Source organism: Microtus oregoni, unplaced genomic scaffold (genome assembly GCF_018167655.1).
Source record: "Microtus oregoni isolate MIOR12 unplaced genomic scaffold, Mior012 000013F_ref0000133, whole genome shotgun sequence".
NCBI lineage: Eukaryota > Metazoa > Chordata > Mammalia > Rodentia > Cricetidae > Microtus > Microtus oregoni.
Genome location: NW_024543072.1, coordinates 33,369,660 through 33,386,707, shown reverse-complemented (window position 1 = coordinate 33,386,707; position 17,048 = coordinate 33,369,660). Strand labels below are relative to the sequence as shown.

The 17,048-nt window shown below is 43.7% G+C and overlaps 1 protein-coding gene across 2 annotated transcripts in view; it reads left to right on the top strand.

The window, feature by feature from the left end:
• Adcy10 (adenylate cyclase 10) overlaps window positions 1-17,048 on the top strand; it is an 84,915-nt gene that overhangs the window by 21,008 nt on the left and 46,859 nt on the right. For both annotated transcript variants that reach the window (XM_041662632.1, XM_041662633.1), the window contains exons 12-18: window positions 90-145; window positions 5,967-6,123; window positions 8,191-8,383; window positions 11,147-11,233; window positions 12,556-12,830; window positions 15,220-15,356; window positions 16,588-16,713. In XM_041662632.1, coding sequence (XP_041518566.1) covers window positions 90-145; window positions 5,967-6,123; window positions 8,191-8,383; window positions 11,147-11,233; window positions 12,556-12,830; window positions 15,220-15,356; window positions 16,588-16,713 — 1,031 coding nt within the window. The remainder of the gene's footprint in view (window positions 1-89; window positions 146-5,966; window positions 6,124-8,190; window positions 8,384-11,146; window positions 11,234-12,555; window positions 12,831-15,219; window positions 15,357-16,587; window positions 16,714-17,048) is intronic.

The window sequence follows — 17,048 nt, the reverse complement described above, 5'->3', positions numbered from 1 at the left end:
GGTTTAAAGACTAGTCACTTTTGCTCTCAGTGTTTCTGTTTTGAATCTAACATCTTTTCTCTCTCTTTCTTTTTTTTTTTTTTCTTTAGCATGTTTGGTATGGCATATCTCATCTGCAGAAGACATGAGGGTTACCCTTTGATGGGTAGGTAGTGAACTAGGATTTGAAACTTTCTTTGTTTTTTTTGGGGGGGGGATAGGAGGCAACTAGAGACTAATTCAGGGTCTCGTGCATGTTGTACAAGCTCTCGATTCTTCGAACTTCTTTATTGAACTCTAACAAGACATATAGGAAAACGATACCAACAAGAAGAGCACATCCTAATGAATTATGACAAAATGAAAATATACTCATAACCTAGGTCAAGAAATACAAAAATGAAGCTGGGAAATGGCACAGTGTTGAAAGTATCTGCCATGTAAACATGAGGACCCGAGTTCAAATTCCCAGAACCCACATACAAAGTTGGGCATGGTTGCACATTTCTGTAACCCCAGAGCTAGTGGAGCCGAAACAGGTGGATCCCGGCGCTCACTGGCTGCAGAGTCTAGCCAGTGGGTGAGTCCTGGGTTCAGTAAGAGATATCCTGCTTGGAGATAAGTTAGAAGGTGATAATATTAAAGATACCTGCTGTCAACCTCTGGCTTCTCTGTCCATGAGCCCATGTGCCCCCACGTCTGTCCATCTATACAGTGCACATGCGCACATATATACTCATACAAAAAAAGGAAAATAGCAACGTGTTAGGAATCTTCTCATGTGCCTTCCTGTTTCCTCCCTCACCTCTTCCAATCCCAGGGCTCTAATATTCCAGGTCGTTTATGCTTATTTAAAAACATACACAAAGCTGGGCAGGGTGGTTTGCCACTTTCATTCCAGTACTCAAGAGGCAGAGACAAAGTGAGTCTGTGGTGAGCCTGGTTTAGATAGGAATTCCAGGTCAGCGGGGTTGACAGAGTGAGACCTTGTCTTAAAAAAAAACCAACGAATAACTTAAATCCAGCATGATGACTCTTCAGGACTCTGAGATAGGAGGATCTCTTGAGCCAGGAGTTTAGGGCCACCGTGGGCAACACACAAAGGCCTTGTCTCTTGCACATCCATAATTTATGCTCAGGGAATCATACTTTAAAATAGTGATTGTAATAGTGCCCATGCAAAAGGAGGAAGTAGAGGGTTGAACGTGCAAGAGATAGGGATGCAATGACAGGGCCAAGGCTGCTGCCGTGGGAAGAGGATGCAGAAAAGACCAGAGCAGCGGGGGCAGAAGAGGGAAGGGGGAGGCACTGTGTCTGCCCCTCCACCCCAGGAAACACCTCTGTGCCTGGCTCTGCTCCTTTACTTTGACCTCCTAAGGTCAAAGGGTCTGCGTCTGGCCCCTTTGCCTCCTTTTTTCTCCCCCCCCCCCACCTTGACTCCCTTGCCCAGCATGTTTATGGTCTAACCACCTACCTTACTGAGGATACCTGTCTGCCTTCCCTGCTTCTCCCCCGCCTCAGACAGCACCTCTCCCTCCGCTGGGACAGAATCTTTGATTCTTCTTTCTTCCCCTTCGAAAATACAAACAAAACACACATACACACACCACCACCGACTCCCCAGGAAGGGCCTGCGTCTGCAGGGAAGGAAGTGAAGGAGAAGAGCAGAGGGACCATCAGGGAAAAGGTTCACAAGTCCCTGGGAAGAAAGCCTGGGTCAAAGGTCAAGGGCAGAGTCTTCTGCCACTCCCGGCCACTGTCCAGGTAGGGGGAGAAGGGGAGTGGGAGAAACAGTTGAGAATCTGGATTCCACATCTGGATTCCACATCTCTATAACTAGTTCTTGCCTGGCATTTGGACACACACAAAAAAAAAAAAACAGAGTGGCCGCACATGAAAATACCTATGTGTACCTTTTACTTTGACTACCCCCCCCGCATGCTCTTTGTTCTGACACTATCACTCATATATCTACATGTATGCACATATGTATATTACATATATTAGACAGAAAGCACATACATGCTTATTTTTCATTTTGTTTGATGGTGGTGGTGGTGATGGTTTGAGACGTATCTTACACTCTGGCAATCTTTTATGCAGCAGTGTGTTATGGCATGTATCCATGTTGTTGGCTGTTCCTACGAGTCACTTCCAGTTATTACTATATTTCATGCCATTTTATAAATGTACCATTCATTTTTTTTCCTGGTATATAAGATTTGGGTCATTTCCAGGTTCTTACAGGCAGTGTTACCACGAGCATTCTTTGTAATAAGCATTTTCTAATAGAAGACGAATAGCCTGGTGCAATCCCTGGAATCTCAGCTCTCAGGAGACTGCCAAAGGACAAGACATCATCACAAGCACCAGCACAACCAAAGAACAAGACAAATAAGCACGAATATGTATGCTCACCTAGTATTATGTAATTGTATGCATACATGTGCATATATGCATATATACGAGTGATTTTGTCAGTACAAAGAGTATAATTTTGGTAGATGATACCATTGTCCTTCATCTTTGCCAAGAGCCGCTTCTGTCAGTCTTTAGGACTTGGAAACCCTGTGGGGTAGAGAATGGTCCCTTATTGTAGTTTCCACTTGTTATTGCTCTGGTGTGGTGAGTTCCTTTTTGTCTATCCATCTTTTTGTAAAATGATTACTACAAATCTCTCCTCTATTTTTCATTTGGGCTAATTTTTTTTGAGACATGGTTTAGTTTGTATTTTTCTTGCTGTGGTGACTATTGTTGAGATGGTCCTTATAACCCAAGTTGGCTTTCAACTGTCTATATGCCTGAGGACAACCTTGAACTTCTGACCCTCTGGTCTCCAGCTCTGGAATAATGGTATTCCATGCCTGTGCCACCACCCCACTAGGTGTTCTCTTTCTCTTTAAACATGGAACCCTTCCCAGATTTCTGTGTTATCTGTACATCTCAGGATCATTCTATTTTCAATCATGTGCTTTGCCAAGGCAAGCGCTTCCCTGATATTTAATGAGCAGAATTCTTAACTGGAATGTAATTCCGTCTGTCAATCATTTGTTTTTCACCTGTGTTTCTCGGTGTGCTATTTAAGAAATCTTTCCTCACCCATATGTTTTGAAAGTATGTCTTACTTTTCTTCCAGAAATTCTACTTTAATGTTTATATTTAAGTGTTTAAGGACTTAAGGGTGTGGGGTGGTGACAGAGTTCAGTCCCCTGCCATCCACACATCTGCTTTCATCTACAGTCTATGGAGAAGTGATGTTGTTGGGATTCTTGGTGGCAGGGCCCTAATTCAAGTTGGAGGGGGAAGTAGATGTAAAGAAGGCACTAGTACTTCTAAGAGCAGAGACTCGGTGTAGCCTGGATGTAGATTCTGAGGACAGTTATTTGGAGGAGCCCTTGCTGATCCCTTCTGTTAGATTTAACATCCCTGAAAGATGTATCTGAAGTTAAATCAGTCACACTGTATCAGGGCCATTAAGAGGAGACTCTATCCCTTCCTTTGGAGGAATGTTAGGCCAGAATCTTCTTTGTGTGTGTGTGTATGTTTGTCTGGTTGTTTTTGTTTTTGTTTTGAGACAGGGTTTCACTGTAGCTTTGGAGGCTGTCCTGGAACTCACTTTGTAAACCAGGCTGGACTTGAACTCACGGAGATCTGCCTGCATCTGCCACCTGAGTGCTGTGATTAAAAGCATGCACCACTACCACCTGGCTTAGGCTGGAATCTTAGTGTCTTTGCAGGAAATTGATAGTTCCTGAGCTGTACAGCCGCACTTGGGCCAAGAGAACCCTTGCCCCGCCCCCCCCCCCCCCCCCAAGGCTTGCACCTGGTAAACACAGACTCCCACACTCAGAGCTAGAGAAGGAGAGCACTCCCACTCCTGTAAGGCCTTCTTTTCCATCCCTAGAGGTAGCGATGACTGAAAGATGGGGTCCTCATCCCCTTCTGCTGGACTGGTAGTGATCTTAGAACCCATGGGATGACCCTCAGACATTCCTCCATTTGATCCAGATGATGAACCAGCCTCTTTAGGTCATATTCCACAGTCCTGGGTAAAAATCAGGTTCCCACCCTCAAAGCTATTATATATAAAGATAAACTGCAAGGAGGTCAGCAGTGTGGGAAATGTTCTTCTTTGATAAGCATCCCTGTTCAAAAAAAAAAACTATGACAGAGGGCAACAAAATTACCTGGAAAAATATTAGGATCAAAAACAGTTGTAACAGTTGCTGTAGTAGGTTTTGTTTATCAGTTATTTTGTTGTTTTGTTTTTCAAGATAGGATTTCACATTGCCCAGGCTGGCCTTGAACTTGCTGTGTAGCTAGACCCATTCTTGAGCTTCTAATTCTCCTGCCACCCCTCCTAAGTGCTGGAATTACAAGCATGCATGAACAAGTCCAGCCAGGGCTTTGATTAGATAGAAATATGATGCATGGATTTAAAAATAAGTTAACTTAAAACTCATTTTAGAAGCCCGGCAGTGGTGGCAGGTGTCTTTAATCCCACCATTTGGGAGGAAGAGGCAGGTAAATCTCTGAGTTCAAGGCCAGCCTGGTCTTCACAGAGTTCCAGAATGGCCAGGACTGTTACACAGAGAAACTCTCTCTCAAAAAAGAAAAAAACACACAAACAAACAACATTGCCCCCACCCCCACAAAAAAACCCTGTCCTTTTAGAATACAGTGAAAGTAAGTGTTCCATATAGCCAGTACCAAGAAAGCTGGAGGATTTTACTACATGGCTCTTTGACTCCAGTCTCCCAAATGAGCCTCAAGTCTCAAAAGACAGCTCACATCACTGAAGTTCAGACACATTTCCGCAAAAGGTATATTTCGCTCAAGAGAAGCGATAGAATTTGCAGAGTAATTTCCATCAAACAATACTCAAACCTTTACAATGCCAGACAGCTTATATACTGTCCTTTTCTAGACTGCTTCTACATGAATTCATAACTCTATTTTAGCAAAGACATTAGATAACACATACAGGTGCTCTATCCACAACTAACAAAATGGTGCCTCCTTAGTAATCTTCCCAGCAAAGAAACTAGAAGAGACCCAATATGAACCCGCAGTTCTTCTCACAGAAATTGCTCGTTGCTATGAGAGTCCAATTCTTCCATCTCCTTCCCATTCACCCAGGTTTCGGAGACCGTGGGCTGAGTTATCAGGTTCCAGCCTGGGCCGCCGCCTACTATACACATTTTAAGGCAGCCAGAAAAAAAAGTGATAGGGTTGTCACCCAGGATGATTTTTATATTGTTCTTTTTCCTCCTTCATTTCCCATATTTTCTACAGTGAGCATGTGTTAGTTATATAATCAGTTGGTTAAAGAAAACAGAAAAATAAGATTTAAAGTTAAGAGCCTTGGTTCAATTCCTAGTTGTATAACCTATTCAAAACTCGATTTTTATATAAGACAATTAAATGAAATTGTAATGATCTTACAAATACTGTCTCTTGGTAATAGAGATATTACCAAGCATTTGGCTAGCATTCCAGAGGTTCTGGGTTCCATTCCTAGCCTGGTGTAGGGCGAGGGAGCAACCACAAAGGAACTTTTCTTCACAGCTTGTAGGAACCAAATAAACTTGCAAAATCATCTTGCTAATTAAAGCCTTAGGAAAAGATTTAAAAAAAATTTAAGACTGTATAGAGCTTTAAGAAATTCCACGAACAATTCAGGTCAGGGATAGAGGCACCTGCCTGTAACCCCAGCTCCAGGGAGGTGAAAGCAGGGGATGGGGGCTTCCCAGTCATCCTCAGCCACCTAGTAACACTGAGGCCAGCCAGCCTGAGCTACATCTCACACACACACACACACACACACACACACAAAACAAAACAAAAACAACCAACCAAACCCTAAAGAAGTACCATGAGCAATGGAACTCCAAAGACATTCTTAGGGTATCACTGTGTGCCTTTTCAAAACTATCTCTAAATGATTCTCTGTCAATGGGTTTGCTCTTTAAACAAACAAACAACAGGACGTGTTAAGGAGATCGACTACTTCATGTCTGCCATGAAAGACTTTCTGATGACGAACTGCAGCCGAGTTCTAATGTATGAAGGATCTCCAGGATATGGCAAAAGCCACTTGCTTACAGAGATCGAATACCTGGCCTCCCGGCATGAAAACCACAGGTTAGTGTGTCTTGAAATCACGTTTCTTGTGACCTTGGAAATGTTGGCATCCTTAAAGGAATCTCCCTTATTTTGGTGTCTTCTCCTGCTTATAACTTGCCTTAGGCAAACTAGAGGACTAGAGCTATTGACCCCTGTAGCTGAATAGGTAATTAGTAATAAGTGTTTCAAACTAAGAGAAAAGGGGCTGAATCTGGAGACCTCAATTTAATTTCTGGGCATGCTTGGAGACTTGAAAACTTGCTGCTTAACCTCAGTGTCTAGGTAGGTGACATCTAGCAGAGATGTGGCCACCATAGTTGGAATCTGTCTGGGGAACTCAAAAGGGAACTGCTGCTTTAAGCCCTTTAGTTTTGAGAACAGGGCCAAAGAATGCTGGGTCACTAGACCTCCAATCTGAAGGGCAGAGCTTGCGTACTTATGCTATACTTCACCCAAGAAGGGCTGTAAGGACCCCCTAAGGACCCTCTTCGGGATGAGCACTCTGCCACTCTGAGGGACTGGATTATATAGTAACGATGACCAAGATTATGACAACAGTATCTTGTGTCTTCCCCTCCTAACTGCAGGGGTATATAAGGTGGAAGTGCTTGTTAATCTTGTTTTTTTTTTTTTATCCAACTTCTATCCATCTTTAATGTCAGGCCTAAGAAAAGTCAGTTTCAAAAGGAGATGATTACAGCAAGAAACACTGAGGCACCGCATTACTTACTACATTATATACTTACTATGTTTCAAGAACTGCTAAATGCCCTATCAGTCACCAGGGGACTGCAACAAAGTACCATAAAACCAGAAAGGCTAAGAGTTCAACCCAGGTGTCAGTGGGGTTGGAATCCCAAGGACTAAGAAACTCGGTCCTGTTATTCTTTCCTAGCTTCTGGTGCTTTAGTGCCAATGTTTGGTGGTCCTTGGCTTGGAGAGACACATTATCTAAATCTCTGCCTTCACACAGCATCTCTCTCTGTGTGTTTTCTATGTACACATGTTTACTTAAGTATTAGTTACAGGCAGGGGTTCATGTAGCCCAGGCTAGCTTTGACATTCTTAGGCCTGACATTAGATCCTCTCAGTTCTACCTCCTGAATGCTGAGATTCCAGGCACACACCACCACACCCAGCTCAAGTTACAGCCTCATCTTAGTTGATTCTCTGTGACCATACTGTTACCACACAAGGTCGCATTCTGCAGTAGTTGGATGACTTTGGGGAATACAAGTCAATCCTGAGTGTGTCAGTGCCCTGAGGATGAGTGCTATATGGTCCCTCCTCTCAAGGAGCTTAGAAGATGGCAAGGAATGTGGTGAGGGTGCTGGCAGAGGCAGGCAGCAGAATATTGCAGGAATGCAAAGACAATTGGGTAGCCTAAATTCAGGGCATCAGGAAAGTCTTCCAAGAGGCCATTGCAGAAGTGGGGCAGTGGCCAATAATCGCCATCTCTAGACAGGAGGAAAGTAAAGTCCTAGAGAAGAGACACAGCCCCGGCTGTATAGGAAACTCCCATCCACTTGGTAATGGTAGATAGCCAGGCAGAAAGGAGTGAGGCATACACAAAGAGGCTTTGGCCACTCTGTATATCACACAAAATAGGCCATGGGAACCCTGAAAAGCATTAAATAGAAAAAAGGCAAGATTCACCTCGTTTTGTTCAGGTTTTGGGTTGCTTTGGGTGCTATACTCGGGTGCAAACTGCAGGTTTCACACACGCCAGCAAATGTTCTCTATATTATTCAAGTTTCTAGAAGGGGTTGTCTTCAGAGGGTCGCTGACAGCAGGCACAGGAAGTGGCATGCTGTTTTAGCAGGATAGGCACACGTCTAAGGGACCTGGGCGCAGGCAGTGATGGCAGGACTAGAAGATACCAAGGTTAACATCGTGGAACGATGGAGGAGGTTGGGATACCTGAAGCAGGAATAAAAACAGCTTCCAGGTAGCTCAATAAATCTCCGTCCTTGCAGCTAAGCATTGCAGCTAAGCATGAGAAATCAGAACTTTCCTCCAGCCTTTGCTCTCTCCAGGGACTGTATTTAAAAATGTTCTCCTGATTCTCGGTTGTCTTATGAACAGGGCTATTGCTATTGCACTGACTAGGATCAGCTTCCATCAAAATTTTTATACCATCCAGATACTCATGGCTAATGTACTAGGTCTAGATACTTGTAAACATTACAAAGAACGACAGACCAATCTGCAAAATAAAGTCAAGATGCTGTTGGATGATAAATTCCACTGTCTTCTTAATGACATCTTCCATGTTCAGGTAACTAGCTTGCATTAGACTCCTGCAAAAAAAAAAAAATAGCTATGGGCCAAGCACGGCAGCTCCTGTTTGATGCTATATGACTTCATGTGCCTTTAGCCTTTGTTTTAGTCAGATTAATATTGCTGTGATGGAATACCATGACCAAAACCAAGGTGGGAAAGACAGGGTTCATTTGGCTTACACCTCCAGATCATAGCCCATCATCACAGGAAGTCAACACAGGAACTCAAAGAACAGGAGCTTGGGGAAGAGACAGGAATCTTTAATAAATAAATAAATTAAAAAAAAAAACAGGAGCTGATGCAGAGGCCATGGGGGCGGCGGCGGCGGGGGGGGGGTGCTGCTTATTGTTGCTGGTTTGCTCCCCATTCCCCATGGCTTGCTCTGTCTGCTTTTGTTGGTTTTTTGAGACAGGGTTTCTCTGTGTAACAGTTCTGGCCATCCTGGAATTCACTTTGTAGACCAGGCTAGCCTCAAACTCACTGGGTTCCGCCGGCCTCTACCTCCCAAGTGCTGGGATTAAAGGTATATGCCACCACTGCCCGACAAGGCAGGGTTTCTCTGTGAAACTTGTTTTGTAGACTAGGCTGGCCTCAAATTTAGAGATCTGCCTACCTCTGCCTCCCAGGTGCTGGGATTAAAGGTGTGCACCACCATACCCATCAGCCTGCTTTCTTGAACTTGGAGAGGGTTCACTCCGAATTCTGTGGCTGGTTTGATGGAGTGTTAGCACCTGGCTTTGACCTGCCTTTTTGATGGCTACCTCTTGTGTCCTGTACCTTTTGTTTGAAGTATGTAAAATTTATCTGGGAATTCCCTAAAGTTTCCAAAGCCTATACAACATTTGGTGACAGGAGGATTCAGCCAACTGAGATGTCCTGTGACTAGGAATTGCTTTGGCATTTGTCTCTTTGGGAGCTTCAGATAACAGGTTTTGGTATGTAGAAACTGACTTGCTAAAGGATGTAAATTGTATAACAGTAAAGGAGCCCTTGGCTAAGCTGTTGGAGTCAGTTTGCTAGAGGCTGACTCCTCTGCAATTGCAAGGCTAAAATTTATCCTAGAGTGCCGCCAATTCTTCCAGAGCACTTAGAGAAGCCAGGACCACTGGCTCAGGCATGGTCCTCTCTTATTGATCACTGATTAAGAAAATGCCCTACAGGCTTGACTGCAGGCTGATCTTACAAGAGACATTTTCTCAATTGAGGTCCCTTCTTTCAGATAACTCTAGATTGGGTCAAATTGACATAAAACTAGCCAGCACACCTTTCTTATTCTTTCCTGCAGTATCCAAGTGTTAATGTCTCTCCATTCTCCTTGAACTGCATTTATATTCATTTTTAAAAACAACTTAGTCATCTGGGGCTAGAGAGACTGCTCATCTGTTTAAAGCGTGTAGTGCTGATGCAAAGCACCTGAATTTCCAGCATCCACATTAGGCAGCTGACAACCAACCAACCAGTGCCTATGATTCCAGCTCCGGGGATCTAATGCCCTCTTCTGGCCTCTATAGATATTTGCACCCACGTGCACAGACTCACACATAAATGCATACAAACACACATAGTTAAAAATAAATCTTTGCCAGGTGGTGGCACACACCTTTAATCCCAGCACTCAGGAGGCAGAGGCAGGCGGATCTCTATGAGTTTGAGGCCAGCCCGGTCTACAAGAGCTAGTTCCAGGACAGGCTTCAAAGCTACAGAAAAACCCTGTCTCGAAAAACAAAAATAAAAAATAAAATAAAAATAAATAAAAACAAATATTTAAAACCTGTAGTCGAGGGGCTAGAGAAATGACTCTGTTAAGACCATTCGTTGTTTTGCAGGAGACCTGGGTTCAGTCCCCAGCATCCACATGGTGTCTCACAACCATTCATAGCTCCTGTTTCAGGAGACTTAATACTTTTTTCTGACCTCTGTGGGCAGCATGCATGCACACGGCACATATGCATACATGCAAGCAAAACACACACATAAAATAAATCTTTTTTAATCACTTAGTCAAGATTTATTTCAAGCCCTAAAGACATTCAGGTAAACCAAGATGATAATGCAATTCCCTATTACACATAAACACTTAATATAAGGGTTTTGAAGTTTAGATCATTAACTCACATGAAACAACACACATTAAATTTATATTTATTGGTGGTCAGTGGTGGCTCACACCTTTAATCCCAGCACTCAGGAGGCAGGGGCAGGCGGATCCCTGTGAGTTCTAGGACAGCCTGGTCTACAGAGCAAATTCCAGAATAGCCAGGACTGTTATATAGAGAAAACTTGTTTCAGAAAACAAACAAAAAATACATTTATTTATTTAGTTATAGGAGTTAAGGGTGGACTTAGGGCCTCCCACTGCTAAGCATTTATTTTGCCACTGAGCCATACCCACACCCCCGGTACCTTGTTCTTGGAAGACAATGGAGGTATCTCAAAGTGCTATGCCCAGGAAAACCCGAACAGCCACTTACTGAATTGTATGTCTGTCATAACCACACTGTCCTATCCTGGTTGACTTAGGGATCAAAATCACCCTGTTGTCAAAAAGTGGCATCAAACGTAAAGATAGCGTGTGCTCTTTTCTGTCCTGAAGCTAGTCTGTTCAGTGGCACAGAGGATTCAAGGCAGGGAGGGCCCTGGGGGGAGTAGCATTTGAGCATCCAAAACTTCAGAACGGTTGCTGTGATTTGCTCGGAGACAATGTGGCTCGTCGCTCCCATCACTGTTTCCTTCTGCTCACATTCTGCTCTCTGCACAGTTCCCTGTTTCCCGGGAGATGTCCAAGATGAGCACATTAAGAAAGCAAAAGCAACTGGAAGCGCTGTTTATGAAGATCTTGGAGCAAGTAAGAGCACCTGTGGGTCACGCCACCGGGGGAGGAAACTAGACAAAATGGTCACAAAGCCAGCTGCCTCAAGGGACTCGGACTCTGCTGGTAAAGAACACTGGAAGCATGTGACAGCCATATCCGCCAGTGCTTCCTTCTCCCCATCCTTCCAAACCTGAGCTGAATCTGTTCAGAATTCAGCTATAGAGGAGCTGGAGAGATGACTCAGTACTTAGGAGGACCCGAGTTCAGTTCCCAGCACCCACATCAACTCCAGCTCCACCAGAAAGAGTGGCAACTCTTTCTGGCCTGTGTGGACACACCTGCACTCATGTACACACACACACACACACACACACACACACACACACACACAGCACAGTGGCACACTCATGATCCTAGGACTTGAGAGGCTGAGACAGGATACCATGCATTCATGGTCTATTGCATGTCTCCAGCATCTGCTGGAGCTGTGCACAACCCTAATAGATATACACTAAATGTTTAATGGGTGGACGAATAATTAAGACTAGTAGCAACCTGTACAGGAAAAAGGATACACAATCTATTTAAACTGTAACCTATACCAGAGTTTAAACCAAAGTACACAAGCCACCAGCAGTGTCAGGAGCAGATCTGTCTCCATCAGGACTATGTACACACTACCTAGCCCATGGTGCTTATGCATATGTTACAGAAAAAAATCATATTCCCAGAATCATTTATGAGTAGATTAAAATGGATTAAAATGACTTTTAGCTGACAAGGCCATTATTTTTATGTAATGAGCATTGTTTTTTGTTTTGCTTTTTTTTTTCTTTGAGTTTGCAGATACTCCCATAACCCTAATTATCCTATAATTTTATATGATCTTTTTTCCTTTTTTCTTTTACTAAGAATTCAACCCAGGACATACTAAAAACACACTTTATGCTCTAGGGTTTTGTTTGTTTTGAAAAAAGGTCTCTTAGCTCAGGCTGACTCTGAGCTCATGATAGGAAGGGTAGCCTTGAACTCCTGATCCTCCTGTCTCCCTCCCAAGTGTGGGGATCACAGGGGTGAGTCACACTGACTTTAGTGCTTTCTGTTTTCTTCCTACCTTCCTTTCTTCCATCCTTCCTTCCCTTGCTTTCTCTTTATAAAGCCACTACTAGCTGGTTGTGGTGGCACACACTTTTATTCCTGACTGAAGACACGGTTGAGAGGTATCTATCTCTGTAATTTAGAGGCCAGCCTGATCTACAAAGTGTAAACCATAAAACTCAATGACTGCACATTCTCCACCTGTACACAAGATCCCAGAGTCTACAAGCATGTCCCTGTTTCTCTCCCTTTTCCAGACAGTGAGAGAAGAAAGGATTGTTTTCATCATTGATGAGGCCCAGTTTGTGGACGGAACCTCCTGGGCCTTCATAGAAAAGCTCATCCAGTCCATGCCCATCTTCATTGTGATGGGCCTGTCTCCCTTCCCTGAAAGTCCCTGTGCGGCTGCCAATGCTATAATGAAGAACCGGAACACCACTTATATCATTCTTGGTGCCATGCAGCCTCAGGAAATCCGTGATAAGGTCTGCATTGACCTTAGTGTAAGCAGTATCCCCAGAGAGCTGGACTCGTAAGTAACCTCCTCCTATCCTGAGCTCTTGCCCCCCCCCCCCAGGCACTGATCCTCCAAATCTGAACTTTCTCAGATCCCTCAGGCTGTGGTGTGTTATAAATATGTTCATGCGGATACATGTGGAGGCCAGAGGTTAATGCTGGGTATCCTCCTTAATTGTTCTTCATCTGATTTTTGAGCCATGATCTCTCACCAAACTCTCAGTTCATTGGTTCAGTTAGTTTGTCCAGAGCTGGAATTACAGATGCACACAACTGCAATCAAATGTTTCTGTCCCGATTCCAGCTGCCAGTACCAAATAACCAACACAGAAGCTTATAATTAATTGTAAATGCTTGGTCAATAGCTCTGGCTTATTACTAGCTAACTCTTACATTTTAAGTTAACCCATATTTCTTATTTATGCTCTGACAGTGCCTTTATTAGCATGGCATGTTCATCTCATGTTTCCCCTGCATCTGGCTGATGTCTCTTGATTCCTCCCTTATGCTTTCCATCATCCTTAGTTTGGCTGCCCTGCCTATACTTCAGCATTTTACTAAACCAATTTGAGCTTTACAGTGTATGAGATGATTATTCCACAGTACACAACACCCTGCTTTTACATGCGTGTTGGGGATCTAAACTCAGATCCTCAGGCTTATGCAGCAAGCACTTTACCGAAAGAGCCATCTCCTCTCCCTGGGTTGGGCTGCAGGACGTGTTGATCGCCTCCCTGATATGGGACCCTGTCACACTTCCTCAAGCATTGCTTAGTTGACCTGCTTCCCTTTCATCATGCTAGGTGTGGGTCAGCCTTCTTTGATGAGCAGTGACCAAGAGCATGGTTATACATGTTTGGGAATTGACAGGAAAGAGAAGTCGTACAAACCACATCTGCAGCTCAGCAAGGTCTTATGTGGCTGGCGAGAGAGGGGCTGCTGGTGGGGTTCTTAGTCTGAGCCAGGGGCTGAAAACACATTCTTATGAGTGTTCTGAGATTGTCAGTGATTCTTCCACTGGGATCTTGACAGCAGCCCCCTTAACAACTAGACCATGGCTTTTTAGCTGATGTTTATCATTCTGTTCCACTCTGTTTTGGTTTTCATTTCATTTTGTTTCAATTTGTTTGAAATAGAATCTTGCAATGCAGCCCTGGCTGGGCTGATGTTCACTGTGCCCTAACCTCATAGAAATCTCCTGTCTTGGCTTCCAAAATAATGAGATTACAGACACTTAACACTAGGTCTTTCTATTTAGGTTACCCTACTGAAGGAAGAAAGATGCATGGGACAAGGGCTCACTTAGTACAACTCAAGCGATGTATTTCACATATACGCATGCAGGGTGTTTGTGATTCTCATATATGTATGGTAGATGTATGTGTATGTAACTATAAATATTATTTCTACCTTTGGTGTTTGTTTTTGTCTTTTTTGCTGTGCATGTATACGTGTGTGGGTAGGGGTATATTTATGTATGTGTGAATGAATATGCACATGTATATGCAGGTACATACATCCATGAGTGTGTGTAGGCCAGAGGAAGATGTCGGGTAGCCTGTTCTGTCATTCTCCACCTAACAAGGTCTTTCACAGAACCTAGAGCTAGGCTAAAAGCTAATACCAATCCTCCTGTCTGCATGTGTGATCTGACCACTCCAAGCTCTTTACATGGGTTTGGGAATATGAACTCAGGTCCTCATGCAGCATGATTCCTATCTGCTGAGTTATCTCTTTGGTCCTATTTAAGGAATTTATTTTTTGAGGCAAGGTCTTATTATGTAGTCTAGCCTGACTTTGAAATTGGTATCCACCTTCCGTATCCTCCCAAGTGCTGGAATTACAAGTGTGTGTGTTCTTTCTCTCTAGGATTACAAGTGTATACAATCATTCTCATTCTCTTTCTCTTTCTCTCTCTCTCTCTCTCTCTCTCTCTCTCTCTCTCTCTCTCTTTCAGAACCAAGTCTCTTACTCATACAAGGCAAGCACTTCTGTTACTGATCTAAGTCCCCAGGCCTGTGCAGCAAGTGTCATTAACCATTGAGCCATGTTGCTAGGACCTGTTTGTATCTTTTAAACAAATGTTGACAGAATTAACCGAAGCGAATCAAAATTATTACCTACAGCATGAGGAAGAGAAGCAAGCCAGAGGATGTGCTTTATTATGCCATCTCAGTTTTGGAAACACTCATTTGTCACATAACTTAAACTGTGATACGAAAGAGAATGTAGCTCAGCGGCAGAGTGCACACCACGCACACACAGGGCCTAGCACGGAAAGCAAAAAGAAGAAAAATCAATCCCCAGACTTGACAACGAGTTGAAAGACATGGGGGTGGAGAAGAGTGCCTTCTAAACCAACAGCTGTTTCTTTCCATGAGCCTTCCGCCTTGTTCTCCCTACAGGTACCTGGTGGAAGGGAGCTGTGGGATCCCACTTTACTGTGAAGAATTGCTGAAGAACCTCGACCACCACAGAGTTCTCCTTTTCCAACAAGCAGAGTCTGAGGAAGAGACCAACGTGACCTGGAACAACCTGTTCAGTAAGTGGCTTTCTTGGGACTACTCTGTCACTAGGTCTTTTTGCAGAGCAAGGTGGCAAGGATTGAGGCTAGCCCATGGAAGAGGGCTTCCAGGGAGTAAGAAAGCACTAGATCTGAGATCCTAAGACTAAGGAAATCCAACTAACCTAGACTTCCAGGGTTGGGCTAAAGGATGCGCACCTCAGCCAGGCAGGAATGGTGCAAGCACTTGGGAGGCAGAGGCAGTTGGATCTCTGAGTCCAAGGCCAGCCTGGTCTACAGAGTGAGGTCCAGGACAGCCAGAGTAGTTACACCGAGAAACCCTGTCTTGAGATCTTCTCCCCCCTCCAAAAAAAGGGGGGGGAATAAAAAAACAAACAAAAAACCAAAAATATACACCAATAACATGGGGAAATGTAAGGGCCCCATCAGGGTCTTTTTGAACCCTTCATTTGACTTTATCCCAACATATTACTCTTTGCTTGTTAGCTCTTGCTCACTCTTCCTGGTGTTTTGGTTAATTACTTGGATATCTGTCACCATAGTTTTATGCACCAAGAGGCCTGGAAGCATGCATTACTCATGCTGATCACCCTCACAGATTATATCACACTGAAAGTCTTTAATAAATATATTGCTGTGAACTGTCTAGTACTGCTCGTGCTCACTGGTGGGCTGCTTTCTGCCTGGCAGCCTTTGGGCTCATGACTTACCTCTCCAGGAGATGAGGAACTTGGCTTTATTTACCAGTGCATTTGTACCTCACCCATTTAAGTGTTATAGGAATAACTTGAGCAGTAAACATTTTGGAGCACGTTTAGGTAGACCAACATAGTAGGCATGTTTATTCGGAACCCTCACCATTTTAAATCTCCTCCTGGTTATAGCCATGTCCCCTTATAAGACCAGTGGGCATACAAATGAGAACAGAGCTCTATGTACTACGTGTGATAGGATGGAGTCTAGGTTGTTGGGAACCCCATTTTTGTAAAGCTAAAAGTATTATGGAGACACCAATAGTACCAATTCTTGTTTTGGAGGGTGGGAAAGGAACATAAAATAATTTGAGTTAATTTAGATTCTCATATATCAGTTTTATTTAAAATGAGATGTTCTAGAACATTTGGTGAACCACGACGTCTGTTCAGCTTTTCTCACCTGAGTTTCTTCTCCAAGTTTTCAGGGAAATCAGACTTTTCTTTGAAGACAGGAAAATGATTCTCAACTTTCCTGCCCTCTTGTCTCCCCATAGAGAATTCTGTTAGGCCGTCAGAAGATACGCATTTTTATACTTTGGTATCTGAGGGACGTAAGGAAGTCTGTTACCTTGCAAGTGGTGTCAGGCTAAAGAACTTGTCCCCTCCAGCATCACTGAAAGGTAAAGGAAGTTGAACTTGCATTCATTTTTCAGTAGGTTTTATTTTTGCCTCATCTAGGATGGCTGTCTAAAGAAAGATGATAACCAAGCTCTTTGAGTACTTGCTTTTGCATTGCCCAGGTGGTAGGCAGGTTATACAGTGGATATGGTTTTTCTCCCTCTAGTTAGGAGACTCCTTCTCTTGGTACATATTCTGGACTGAACAAATGCTTGTTCAAATGCACAAAAGTGAAATATGAAGAGCTGGGGAGGTGGTAAGGCATTTGTTGTGCCAGGCTAGAGGAAGGACCTGATTTCAATCCCTAGAACTCACCAGGCATGGTGGCACATGGTTT